Here is a 13,367-nt window from a genome sequence, read left to right as displayed (position 1 = left end):
CTTGCTTGCTCACAAAGCTCAATATATATGTTAACTGACTGACTTAAGATATGTCTGGAGTTGAAGCTACAATTAAATATTTCGCAACCCTTTTTTTCACCTGTTAACCCAACAAACTTTTCATGTTTCTGGACTGAAAATGAGAGGCTGTTACACTTCACATATTGTTTGGAAATGAGTGTGAAACACAGCCTCTACTCTTTTGACCATGCATTTAAATTTGTTCTGCCAGAAAGGGATCAAACTGAGAAATTAAATCTAAAATCTCCAAATAGTTCCCATTATTTTGCCACTTTTAAGAGCTCATAATGTAATTTACAAGCCAGTGCTTTTCCCCTCAAAAACTCGCCGTAGACCATCCTAGAATATTGCTTCACATCTAAAGTTTGTTTTATTACGTCCGAGTCACTTTACATTTTTTTTTATCATCTTAATCAAAAATCAGGCAAAGGTGACCAGTGTTCTGTATGGAAGGACAACATGTTCACACACGGTTCTGCTGTGAGAGTAAAACAATATTGAATAAGGTAAATAAAAGACTGCTTTCGATATTAAGTTACTCCAGAGTGCTTTTGAATGTTGTGTGTACAAAAACTACTACTTGACAAACGGTCCCCAAATACACAGCCGTTCTTTTCTACACACTCTGTTTGTGTGTGCTGCTTTTTTCCTTTTTTCACTTCCACAGTCACTTTCAATACTCCATAACTCATGCAAAATAAGCACATCTATGTCAAACAAGACATACGTTTTATGATAAAATACATATTTATTGAAAGCCACATACGGTTGAAAATGTATCAAATGTGACAAACATTTGAGGAAACATTTAAAACAGGATTGGAAAGATAAATAAAGGTAAATTTAGTTGACCCTTTTAAACTGCTTTCTTCCATTCTGTGCTGTGTTGGCACTTTTGTACTGTATATGTCGCATTGTCTAGTATTAACAATATTCTTAGACATATTGGATATATCTTTAAAATAACTTACATATGCAAACAGAAGATTCCTTTCTGCAGACTAACTCATGACATGATTCTAAATAACTAATTTTTACTGCACATAACATTTTGAATCCTGTTTCTTATTTGTGTCAATTTGAAACCATATATCAGTGGATTGACAATTGGGGGAACAAGGAGAAATTCCATTGCCATTAAATTCTGGACACCTTGTGTTAACTCCTTTGAACCAAATCGCATATACAACAAATCAAACAGCAAGGAACCAACTACTACTATTAAAGAGAATAAGTGTGGTACACATGTCTGCATAAATTTACTCCTGTTCTCTTTGGATTTTAGGCATGTTCTGACCATGTATATATAGGACCAACAAACAAACGTACAATGGCCAAAATAAAAAGTATAATTAAAAGCTGGAACAGCAATGTTTGCTACGGAGGAAGAACAAGCTAGTTTACCCATCAACCAATTAACACAGTAGATCTTTGGTATATGTGAGCCGCATAACCTTGATGTTGAAGTTGTTACTGTGCCCATGAGAATCAGGAAAAAGGGTGTAAGCCAGGCCCGGCTCTGGGCATAGGCAGTATAGGCGAATGCTACGGGCGCCTCCATCCGCCGGGGGCGCCTTTTTTTTTTTTTAAAATATTTTTTTAAATAACGTCATTTTCCTTTTTTAAAGCCTATAAAATTCTTAAAGTGACCATATTATGCTTTTCCACTTTTTCCCTCTTCCTCTTCTTTAGTGTGTTATATATTTTTTATATATGTAAAATGTCCGTAGAGTGTAAAATCTGAAGTCCACGCCTAAAAGGAGTTACCCTCCCCCTCAGAATCACTGCTCCTGAGCTGCCTGAAACGGCTCGATTGAATTCTCTCCTTCACTTCCGTAACTTTATGAGGTCATAATGTTACGGAAGTCACATAAAATTCTCCGGCTAGTTTGGACCTCAAACAATATATCAGAGAGAAGGAGCTGAAGTTCACATCTATCATGGTATAGTGGTTATGAAAACAGTCTCTCACCCAGGAGGCCTGGGTTTCAATCCTGCTGGGACCTGTCATTTATTTGTCATGCTACAGAGAGAGAGTTTTTTGAAATGTGAAACGTTGAAAACAGAGCGTGCTAGCTGACCAATCAGGGAAGACTTTGCTTTCTGGAGGGAGGGGCAAGCGCCTTGGTGAGATTTCTTGATTGAATTAAATAATTGAATGATCAGATGATACAAATACCCTGCAGACCGACATTTATGCTCTGTCCCTGTCAAATACTCTAATATTTGCAGAATTCGAACTAGAAACCTCTTAGTCTCCAGGTGAAGGAGTAGTATTTGAGAAGATATTAACTGAATATCAGTTAAGTACATATAGTCACAGTGCATGTGATAGCAAATTCATGACAACTGCATTGCATTTTATTTTTGACACAGCACATTAGTTAGTGTTTTCAGTTTGTAAACAAATAAAATGAATATCTCACCAAACACATTTATAAAATAATCCTATATGATTAGGCCTTTTCTTGTATTGTTTTCAAAATGAATCTAATCTCCTCATTCTTACTCGACCTGAGGTCATAAACTGCTGATATATGTTGTGTGCATGCAAATGGGGTTTTGGAAAGTACCAGGTAAAGCAGATTACCACAATTTTTTATTCAATTGTATTCATTAGGAGGTCTAATTATTTATTATTATTTTTGTTTATTCAAGCATAACAAATGTATTTCCATCATACTTTCTTTTATTTTCCCAGCTATGACTCATTAATTGTAAGTCACTTAAAAGTGTACAATGCAGTTATATGTAGTGTTAAAATGAAATATTCAGTACTTTCAGGATGAAGCATCATAACAAGTACGACCCAGTTCAGAGAGTTACATTTGCATGTCAATAGGTTATGCAACCCACATCTTCTGGTCAGGTTTATTTATGTATTTTACTTTAATTTTACGAGGCAGGAGAATTTGCTCTTTTTTTAAACAGAGCTTTGGTCCCTTGTATGTCTGCACAAATTCCTGGTTTACAATAATTGCATCACATGCAGGAACATAACATAAAAATGTCCATTTGGTCATAAATATTAAATGTAGAGTATCAGACATACACATAACAGAGCAAACACAACATGTTGCATTGTTCATTGATCTTCAACAAAAACTGAAAATTGAAACGCTCTGTTAGTCAACATATATTGAGGGTTACATTCATCAGTCATGTAGATCAGATTAAGACATTATGCAGAAATCATGATGGCTGCTCAAACAAAAACACTGCATTTTTTTTTTATTTCTCACATTAGATTGAATTAGAGATTAAACTTTGATGGAGGAGCAAATTCTCTTTCAAAGCAAACTAAACTTAAAATTCTGTTTCGTATTTTGGTCAGTTTAAATCCATATATTAGAGGATTCATCACAGGAGGAATGAGCAGGAATTCTATAGCGATGAAGTTTTGAATGCTCTGAGGCAAATCTGTGGAGCCGAATCGCATATACATCAAATCAAAAAGTATGACAAAAAGGAATGTGACTAAAGAGACTACATGAGGCACACATGTCTGCATAAACTTTACCCGTTCTTCTTTCGACCTCACACAAGTTCTAATAAGATGCATATAGGTCCAAATAATGAAAAATCCATGAGACACATAAATGAACATTGTAAAATATGCAACCATGTTGTTAGAAAAGGTGTCAGTGTCATAGCAAGTAAGTTTCACAATAACCCAGTTCACACAAAAGAGTCTTTCAATTTTTGTACCACATAACTTTAGTCTTGACGTTAGCAGAACATTGATGGAGAATATGGAGAAAGGTGTTAGCCAGGAAAAACATATCAGCTGAGCGAGCCTCCTCTTTGTCATGACAGAAAGGTAGTGCAGTGGTCGACATATAGCCACGTATCTGTCGTAGGCCATGACTGCTAGAATGGATAATTCACCGCAAGCAAATGAGTACATGACAAAAGCCTGTAAAAGGCATCCTTCATATGAAATCTGTTGAGAGGAAGAAAACAGATCAAAGAGCAGTTTGGGGTAAAATCCTGTGGTCCCATAAAGTCCATTAAAGCAAAGACTGCACAATAAGACGTACATGGGTTCGTGTAGGTTTTGATCTAAGATAATGATCATGATGATAGAGATATTGAAAAACAAAATCACACAGTAATACAGTGAAGTGAATGTCAGGAGAGTTACTCTGTAATTGTATGTCTCGTTCAACCCTGATAGAATGAAAATTCTCACAACAGAAACATTATCCATAATAAAATCACAACTTTTTATACCAGTCTCCTCAAATTATTCTTTACCAGTGTCACAGCATGAATGCTTACAGAAAAAAATCACACTGTGCTGAAGCTACACCCTCATCAAAGTCTGTTGTCCCTCTACACTTTCTATTATAACACCTTTGGCAACATATCTACTGGGAATTAAAACGCAAACCTGTACAACAAAGTTAATGTTGAAGTGATCAAAACAAGCACAAGGTACTGTATGTTTAAATGTTTGCAATAAAAGGAAAATGCAGTGATCTGAAATACAAATCTCAGGTTTCAATAATTTCAGTCATTTATGTGATACTCTGAAGTTAAAACAATCTCCAGTCTGTGTCTTTGTTGTTAATTCAAATAATGTTTATCGCACAGTTCCACCATGGAGCAGATAGAATCAGATATTTAGGAGAGCTGTATCTTGTGGATGTACAAAAGTTTTGTAGGCATTCTGAACCTTCTCTAAAAACAGAAACAGGCCCATAAAATACACATTTGCATGATTTTAAACATAAAAAGCTGTTTAGTTTGCCGTGGAAAGTAATAATATTGATGGGGAGTTAATGAAATGAAAAATAGTGTATTTTAGCCTTTAGATTAATTTTAATTTAAAAATAAAAATGATTAGCTGCAACTTTCAATTTATAATCCAAAACAGTTGTTTAGTGATGTCGGTATTGAAGCAGAACAAATGCATATCAGTGAGATTTAAAATACTTGGGCTTCATTTTTGTAGTTTTGGCCATCATCCTATTGGTAATATTGACATTGACGCTAAGTCAAATGCTGCGATCTGGGAACACAGCAACATCACTAAGAATAAATCTAACAGGAAATATAAATGGACAATTGATTGATCATACAGGTTTTTTTAAAGAGCCCCATGGTTTCCAAGTTTGTTCGTAGGACAACACGAAGGTCAACAGTGCAATGATAAACCAAACTGTTTGTTGTAAACATCTGTAACCAGGTAGTTAAACCTTAACTTTAAATATGTAAAGGAAATAAATCCTTGTTTGGCGACTGAGTAAAATTAGCTGCAAAGCCTGGCGCTCATAAGATTCTCCCCGCAGTCGTCCTGCTGTAGATATTGACTTTGGACAGTAGGGGCATAGTTTTACCATCCCTCCGAGCAGTTTCAAGGAAAATACGGGATTATCTGTGGGCCAATGCACACTCGTGATTCTAGGAGAGTATTACCAAAAGACTCCAGTAGAGGGCGACACCTGTGATCATAGAACTAGGGTTACAATATCATAATGTCAGTTTGGGCCATATCGGTGCTGAGATAGTAACCTACTGGATTAATTTGTGGTTAAACAAAAGGCCTTTCTGATTATTATTGTTAATTGAAAACCATTTCCTTCAGTAGAAGCCAAACTTTTATTTATTTTTATTTAATTGATAAGAAACATAATATTGGGAAGCCAATAAAGTGGAGTTTGCAGTCTGAATCCCTGCTCCAACTTTGGCCCACCGTATCTATGCATGCCTGGAGGGCTCCATCAATCCACCAGGCTCCAGGTATCTGATATCCAGCCAAGGACTCAAATTGGGTTTGATTCAAAGTATAGGCCACTTCATCTTATTGGGTTTTTGTAAGTCAGTGTGTTAATATATCTAATACCTGTTTGATTCCTAGTGGACTTACTGAGCCCTGATCGTCGTACACGTTATGACCATCACGAGAGAATTATATTTTTATTGATGCGTGATGGAGAGTTTAAATTGTGAAATGTTTCTACTCTTATCATCCACAGGAAGACAAAAGTGTTCATGGCTATTCACAACATGAATGTTGGTGTGTAGCCTATTTGAGATAGGGCCTTTGCATTTAAAGAATTTCATTTAAAGAGTTTCCATGTTGGTTTCTTTTGTTTTTAGCATTACATAAAAACAACAGCAAAAGTTGATTAGCACAAATTCTTATTTTTGGGTTGCATTACTTTGTTTTGGGACTTTGGTGCTTCATGGAGGTGAATTTATTTTGGCTCATGTACACCCAGCCTCTATCCTCCTGGTCTCAAAAGATTAAACATATAACTCTCTTTCCAAAATAACAATATTTTTCTACCGCATTTGACTACCATACATATTTTTTCTTAATTAAGGTCCCATGATGGTCCACAGACTTCGCTTGTCTGTCAACGAGCAAAAGATATTTCAAATAGCATGAATATTACATCTGAGCCTTTCTTTATTGCTATTGAAATACATACATGCATACATAAAGATTATGAAAGACATTTTGTGATTGCATAAATGGGCTCTTTACTTTGTGATTACTTATTTATTGTACTTGTTTTATATCTTGTTTTCTACTTATATTTCTTAATTGTGTGTTTGCACTATCAACTATGCTGCTGTAATCCTGCAAATTTCCCCGCTGTGGGACTAATAAAGGATTATCTTATTTGATCTTATCTTATCTTATCACTATGAAAAACACACACAGTACATGTACTAGTCTAGAGATGTTAAAAATGGTAAAATTCTGTTCCTTATTTGTGTCAGTTTTAATCCATATATGACGGGATTGATCATTGGGGGAATAAGGAGAAATTCTATTGCCATGAAATTCCGGACACTTTGTTCTAACTCTTTTGAGCTAAATCGAAAATACAACAAATCAAACAGCAAACACACACTAAAAGTAAGTAAACAGAACAAATGTGGAACACATGTCTGCATAAACGTTTTCCTGTTCTCTTTGGATTTCCTGCATGTTCTGATCAGACACACATAAGACCAATAAATTAAAAAAAACATGGCTAACATCCGCCAGGGCTGCGCCTTGTCACCAATCCTGTTTGTGATATACATGGACAGGATATCGAGGCAATTAACACGTGGATCTTTGGGAGGGGTGCAGTTCGGTGGTCTCTTGAGGATCTCGTCACTGCTTTTTGCAGATGATGTGGTCCTCATTGGATCATCGGCCTGTGACCTTCAGCACTCACTGGATCGGCTGGCACATATCCAGTAGGCCATGAGCGGCTGGGATGAGGATCAGCACCGCTAAATCTGAGGCCATGACTCTTAGCAGGAAACCGATGGATTGCTTACTCCGGGTAGGAAATGAGTCCTTAGCCCAAGTGAAGGAGTTCAAGTACCTCGGGGTCTTGTTAGTAACAGTGAGGGTACTATGGAGCGTGAGATTGGCCGGAGAATCGGAGCAGCTAGGGGGCTTTTCTACACATTGCGTTCGCTTTACCGCACCGTTGTAACGAAATAGAGCTGAGCCGCAAGGCAAAGCTCTCGATCAAACAAGTCGATCTTCGTTCCTATCCTCACCTATGGTCATGAGGGCTGGGTGATGACCAAATGGACAAAGATCGAGGGTACATTTAAAGCGGCCGAGATGAGTTTTCTCAGAAGGGTGGCTGGCGTCTCCCTTAGGGATAGGGTGAGAAGCTCAGCCATCCGTGAGGAACTCGGATTAGAGCCGCTGCTCCTTTACTTAGAAAGGAGTCAGCTGAGGTGGTTCGGGCATCTGGCAAGGATGCCCACTGGGCGCCTTCCTTGGGAGGTGTTTCAGGCACGTATCAGTGGGGAGGAGAATTGGGGGAAGACCCAGGACTAGGTGGAGAGATTATATCTCAACACTGGCCTGTTAACTCCTTTCGGGATCCCCAAATCAGAGTTGGTCAATGTGGCCCGGGAAAGGGAAGTCTGGGGCCCCCTGCTTGAGCTGCTCCCCTTTGGACCCGACCCCGGATAAGCGGACCAAAATGAATGAGATGAGATGAGATGGCTAACATAAAAAGTATAATTAAAAGCTGGAAAAGCAATGTTTGCTATGGAGACAGAACACGCTAGTCTAGAAACTAACCAATTAACACAGAAGATCTTTGGTATATGTGAGCCGCATAACTCAATGTTGATGTTGTTACTGTGCTCATGAGCAATCAGGAAAAAGGGTGTAAGCCAAGCAAAAAACAAAAGCACACAAACTCTCTGTTTAGTCATCACAGAGTGGTACACCAGAGGCCGACATATAGCCACATATCTGTCATAGGCCATGAGTACTAGAAGAGAGAAATCAGCACAGGCTGAAGAGTGCAACACGAAACCCTGCAGAAGACATCCGGCATAAGAGATGACATGAGCGGTAGACAGAAGGTCCAGGAGGAATTTGGGGTAAAATCCTGCTGTCCCATAGAGTCCATTGATGCACAGGTTACAGATGAAGATATACATGGGCTCATGGAGCTTTTTGTCCACAATGACTGTCACAATAATGGTCAAATTCACCAGCCAAATCACACAGTAACACAATAAAGTCAGAGCAAATAGAATAACTCTGTAGTTTTTTGTCCCACTTAAGCCTGACAGAGTAAACATAGTTATTACTGAAACATTATCCATCATAGCATTTTACAGTTTTCTCATTTTCATACTGAACAGAGAGAAATTCATGGGAGGAAAAAAGGTCCAATCTCTTCTGGGCCCACCCATCTCCTCACATGATGTGTAACCAGTGGTTTATATTCTCTCTCGGCAGTAACCCTCTATGACTTTGTTAACATGGGACTTCAATCTCCCAATCAGGGATGTCGAAGGTGTTGTCCGCGGTTCGAAAACAAGAAATTACGTCATTTTTTTTTGTAAAGCCTATAAAATTCTTATAGTGGCCGTATTATGGTTTTCCCACTTTTTCCCTCTTCTTTACTGTGTTATATATATTTTTGTACATGTAAAATGTCCGTAGAGTGTAAAACCTGAAATCCACGCCTAAAAGGAGTTACCCTCCGCCTCATAATCACTGCTCCTGAGCTGCCTGAAATGGCTCAGTTGAATTCTCTCCTTCACTTCCGTAACTTTATGAAGTCATTATGTTACGGAAGTGAGCTAAAATTCTCCAGCTAATTTGGCCCTCAAACAACAAAAGAGAGGGATGGAGTAGAAGTTCACATCTATCATGGTATAGTGGTTATGAAAACAGTCTCTCACCCAGGAGGCCTGGGTTTCAATCCTGCTGGGACCTGTCATTTATTTGTCATGCTACAGAGGGACAGTTTTTTGAAATGTGAAACGTTGACAACAGAGCGGGCTAGCTGACCAATCAGGGAAGACTTTGCTTTCTGGAGGGAGGTGCAAGCGCTACAACGGAGCGTTTCAGAGAGAGGGTGAGAAGAGGTGCTGCAGGACAGCCAGGATGAGAAAAAAAAGCGGATTATGAGCTTTAACACATGTAAACATGTTGTAACTGTAACATGAGATAAAAATATACACCCGGAAAATAGCATAATAGGGCCTGTTTGAGCGTTTTTTTGGTGAGTTTTCTTGATTGAATTAAATAAATGAATGGTCAGATGATACAAATATCCTGCAGACCGACATTTATGCTCTGTCCCTGTCAAATACTATAATATTTGCAGAATCCGAACTAGAAACCTCCTAGTCTCCAGGTGAAGGAGTAGTATTTGAGAAGATATTAACTGAATATCAGTTCAGTACATATAGTCACAGTGCATGTGATAGCAAATTCATGACAACTGCATTGCATTTTATTTTTAACACAGCACATTAATTAATATGTTCAGTTTGTAAACAAATAAAATGAATATCTCACCAAACACATTTATAAAATAATCCTATATGATTAGGCCATGTCTTGTATTGTTTTCAAAATTAAGCTAATCTCCTCATTCTTACTCGACCTGAGGTCCTAAAATGCTGATATATGTTGTGTGCATGCAAAGTGAGGTTTACTGGGGTTTTGGAAAGTACCAGGTAAAGCAGATTACCACAATTTTTTATTCAATTGTATTTATTTAGGAGGTCTAATTATGTATTATTATTTTTGTTTATTAAAGCATAACAAATGTATTTCCATCATACTTTTTTTATTTTCCCATCTGTAACCAAAACTGTTTACATCAGCTAAAGATTTGTAACATTTTATGTGACAAAAATATGAAATTGCATGTTCAGTTTACCATTTAATCAGGTCCACAGGGAAGTTACATACAGTAATTTATGTTTACACAACACATGCTGCAGTTTATTTCATTAAATATGTTGAGAACAACACGTGGCCATTATATTGTATCTATAACGTTATTTGTGGAGCATATCATATCTATGATCTGATTATATTCCTTTTAGCTTTATTGTGAGAGATGTTTTTTTTTTAGCAATATTACAATATGCTTCTCTTGACTGATGTGTTCCCACAGTCTGTGTTAAAGAAATCACAGGCATGTATAAGCTGTGGTGTGGTTCTCACTGATCCTAAGTCATTACCACAATAACATCTTTAAAATGTGCTTTTTAATTTCTGGTAACTTAAGGCCATAAACAAGAGGATTCAGAACTGGAGGAATAACAACAAACTCCAGTGACAGAATAACAGCCACAAATGGGTGTATTTCTTCTATATTGTACCGGCTCAAGGCAATATCACAAAATCCTGTGATGGAATGAATCACAAATTAAACAAAATGTGGTAGTAACAAAACTTTTTAATGAGGTAAATAAATCACTGCTTTAGATATTAAGTTACTCCAGAGTGCTTTTGAATGTTGTGTGTACAAAAACTACTACTTGACAAACGTTCCCCAAAGACACAGCCGTTCTTTTCTACACACGCTGTGTGCTGCTTTTTTCACTTTCACAGTCACTTTCAATACTCCATAACTCGTGCAAAATGAGTACATCTATGTCAAACAAGTCATACGTTTCATGATAAGATACATATTTATTGAAAGCCACATACGGTTGAAAATGTATCAAATGTGACAAACATTTGAGGAAACATTTAAAACCTGATTGTCAAGATAAATAAAGGTACATTTAGTTGACCCTTTTAATCTGCTTTCTTCCATTCTGTGCTGTGTTGGCACTTTTGTACTGTATATGTCGCATTGTCTAGTATTAACAATATTGTTAGACATATTGGATATATCTTTCAAATAACATACATATACAAACAGAAGATTCCTTACTAACTCATGACATGATTCTAAATAATTAACTTTTACTGCACATAAAATTTTGAATCCTCTTTCTTATTCGTGTCAATTTGAAACCATATATCAGTGGATTGACAATTGGGGGAACAAGGATGAATTCCATTGCCATTAAATTCTGGACACCTTGTGTTAAGTCCTTTGAACCAAATCGCATATACAACATATCAAACAGCAAGGAACCAACTACTACTATTAAAGAGAATAAGTGTGGTACACATGTCTGCATAAATTTGCTCCTGTTCTCTTTGGATTTTAGGCATGTTCTGACCATGTATATATAGGACCAACAAACAAACGTACAATGGCCAAAATAAAAAGTATAATTAAAAGCTGGAACAGCAATGTTTGCTACGGAGGAAGAACAAGCTAGTTTACCCATCAACCAATTAACACAGAAGATTTTTGGTATATGTGAGCCGCATAACCTTGATGTTGAAGTTGTTACTGTGCTTATGAGCATCAGGAAAAAGGGTGTAAGCCAAGCGGAAAACAAAAGCACACAAACTCTCTGCTTAGTCATCACAGAGTGGTACACCAGAGGCCGACATATAGCCACATATCTGTCGTAGGCCATGAGCACTAGAAGAGAGAAATCAGCACAGACTGCAGAGTGCAACACGAAACCCTGCAGAAGACATCCGGCATAAGAGATGACATGAGCGGTAGACAGAAGGTCCAGGAGGAATTTGGGGTAAAATCCTGCTGTCCCATAGAGTCCATTGATGCACAGGTTACAGATGAAGATATACATGGGCTCATGGAGCTTTTTGTCCACAATGACTGTCACAATAATGGTCAAATTCACCAGCCAAATCACACAGTAACACAATAAAGTCAGAGCAAATAGAATAACTCTGTAGTTTTTTGTCCCACTTAAGCCTGACAGAGTAAACATAGTTATTACTGAAACATTATCCATCATAGCATTTTACAGTTTTCTCATTTTCATACTGAACAGAGAGAAATTCATGGGAGGAAAAAAGGTCCAATCTCTTCTGTGCCCACCCATCTCCTCACAAGATGTGTAACCAGTTGTTTATATTCTCTCTCGGCAGTAACCCTCTATGAGTTTGTTAACATGGGACTTCAATCTCCCAATCAGGGATGTCGAAGGTGTTGTCCGCGGTTCGAAAACAAGAAATTACGTCATTTTTCTTTTTTAAAGCCTATAAAATTCTTATAGTGGCCGTATTATGGTTTTCCCACTTTTCCCCTCTTCTTTAGTGTGTTATATATATTTTTGTACATGTAAAAGGTCCGTAGAGTGTAAAACCTGAAATCCACGCCTAAAAGGAGTTACCCTCCCCCTCATAATCACTGCTCCTGAGCTGCCTGAAATGGCTCAGTTGAATTCTCTCCTTCACTTCCGTAACTTTATGAAGTCATTATGTTACGGAAGTGAGCTAAAATTCTCCAGCTAATTTGGCCCTCAAACAACAAAAGAGAGGGATGGAGCTGAAGTTCACATCTATCATGGTATAGTGGTTATGAAAACAGTCTCTCACCCAGGAGGCCTGGGTTTCAATCCTGCTGGGACCTGTCATTTATTTGTCATGCTACAGAGGGACAGTTTTTTGAAATGTGAAACGTTGACAACAGAGCGGGCTAGCTGACCAATCAGGGAAGACTTTGCTTTCTGGAGGGAGGGGCAAGCGCTACAACGGAGCGTTTCAGAGAGAGGGTGAGAAGAGGTGCTGCAGGACAGCCAGGATGAGAAAAAAAAGCGGATTATGAGCTTTAACACTTGTAAACATGTTGTAACTGTAACTTGAGATAAAAATATGCACCCGGAAAATAGCATAATAGGGCCTGTTTGAGCGTTTTTTTGGTGAGTTTTCTTGATTGAATTAAATAAATGAATGGTCAGATGATACAAATATCCTGCAGACCGACATTTATGCTCTGTCCTTGTCAAATACTATAATATTTGCAGAATCCGAACTAGAAACCTCCTAGTCTCCAGGTGAAGGAGTAGTATTTGAGAAGATATCAACTGAATATCAGTTCAGTACATATAGTCACAGTGCATGTGATAGCAAATTAATGACAACTGCATTGCATTTTATTTTTAACACAGCACATTAGTTAATTTGTTCAGTTTGTAAACAAATAAAATAAATATCTCACCAAACACATTTATAAAATAAT

General features: G+C 37.6%; 4 protein-coding genes across 4 annotated transcripts; all 4 read right to left on the bottom strand.

Moving 5' to 3' along the window:
- Positions 1–1,048: 1,048 nt before the first annotated feature.
- Positions 1,049–1,582, bottom strand: LOC129104958 (olfactory receptor 51G2-like). The gene has a single exon (XM_054615822.1). The coding sequence runs from the start codon at positions 1,580–1,582 to the stop codon at positions 1,049–1,051; it is 534 nt and encodes a 177-aa protein (XP_054471797.1).
- Positions 1,583–3,274: 1,692 nt separating this feature from the next.
- LOC129104957 (olfactory receptor 4S2-like) lies at positions 3,275–4,231 on the bottom strand. The gene has a single exon (XM_054615820.1). It carries the CDS (start codon positions 4,229–4,231, stop codon positions 3,275–3,277), a length of 957 nt encoding a protein of 318 aa, XP_054471795.1.
- A 2,474-nt stretch (positions 4,232–6,705) lies between these two features.
- On the bottom strand, positions 6,706–8,613 carry LOC129104956 (olfactory receptor 4P4-like). Its single transcript, XM_054615819.1, has 2 exons — positions 7,985–8,613; positions 6,706–7,000 (listed from the first exon to the last, which is right to left on the bottom strand). Exons 1-2 carry the CDS (start codon positions 8,611–8,613, stop codon positions 6,706–6,708), a joined length of 924 nt encoding a protein of 307 aa, XP_054471794.1.
- A 1,226-nt stretch (positions 8,614–9,839) lies between these two features.
- Positions 9,840–12,114, bottom strand: LOC129104955 (olfactory receptor 4Q2-like). Its single transcript, XM_054615818.1, has 3 exons — positions 11,417–12,114; positions 10,498–10,680; positions 9,840–9,864 (listed from the first exon to the last, which is right to left on the bottom strand). Exons 1-3 carry the CDS (start codon positions 12,112–12,114, stop codon positions 9,840–9,842), a joined length of 906 nt encoding a protein of 301 aa, XP_054471793.1.
- Positions 12,115–13,367: the final 1,253 nt, after the last annotated feature.

The sequence above is a fragment of the Anoplopoma fimbria genome, chromosome 16, assembly GCF_027596085.1.
Source record: "Anoplopoma fimbria isolate UVic2021 breed Golden Eagle Sablefish chromosome 16, Afim_UVic_2022, whole genome shotgun sequence".
NCBI classification, from domain to species: Eukaryota; Metazoa; Chordata; class Actinopteri; order Perciformes; family Anoplopomatidae; genus Anoplopoma; species Anoplopoma fimbria.
Note: the sequence above shows the minus strand (reverse complement) of the source record. Positions and strands in the feature narration are given on the sequence as shown.

Excerpts from the sequence above, each read along its gene's own strand:
- LOC129104957 (XM_054615820.1), bottom strand. The coding sequence starts at position 4,231 with ATGGATAATGTTTCTGTTGTGAGAATTTTCATTCTATCAGGGTTGAAC.
- LOC129104958 (XM_054615822.1), bottom strand. The coding sequence starts at position 1,582 with ATGGAGGCGCCCGTAGCATTCGCCTATACTGCCTATGCCCAGAGCCGG.
- LOC129104955 (XM_054615818.1), bottom strand. The coding sequence starts at position 12,114 with ATGTTTACTCTGTCAGGCTTAAGTGGGACAAAAAACTACAGAGTTATT. Across the intron at positions 10,681-11,416 it reads TGTGTACCACACTTATTCTC|ATTTGTGATTCATTCCATCA; the intron begins TTTAATAGTAGT and ends ACATTTTGTTTA. Across the intron at positions 9,865-10,497 it reads AAGCACATTTTAAAGATGTT|TACAAGACATGGCCTAATCA; the intron begins ATTGTGGTAATG and ends TTTTGAAAACAA.
- LOC129104956 (XM_054615819.1), bottom strand. The coding sequence starts at position 8,613 with ATGATGGATAATGTTTCAGTAATAACTATGTTTACTCTGTCAGGCTTA. Across the intron at positions 7,001-7,984 it reads TATGTTAGCCATCTCATCTC|AATTTATTGGTCTTATGTGT; the intron begins ATCTCATTCATT and ends CATGTTTTTTTT.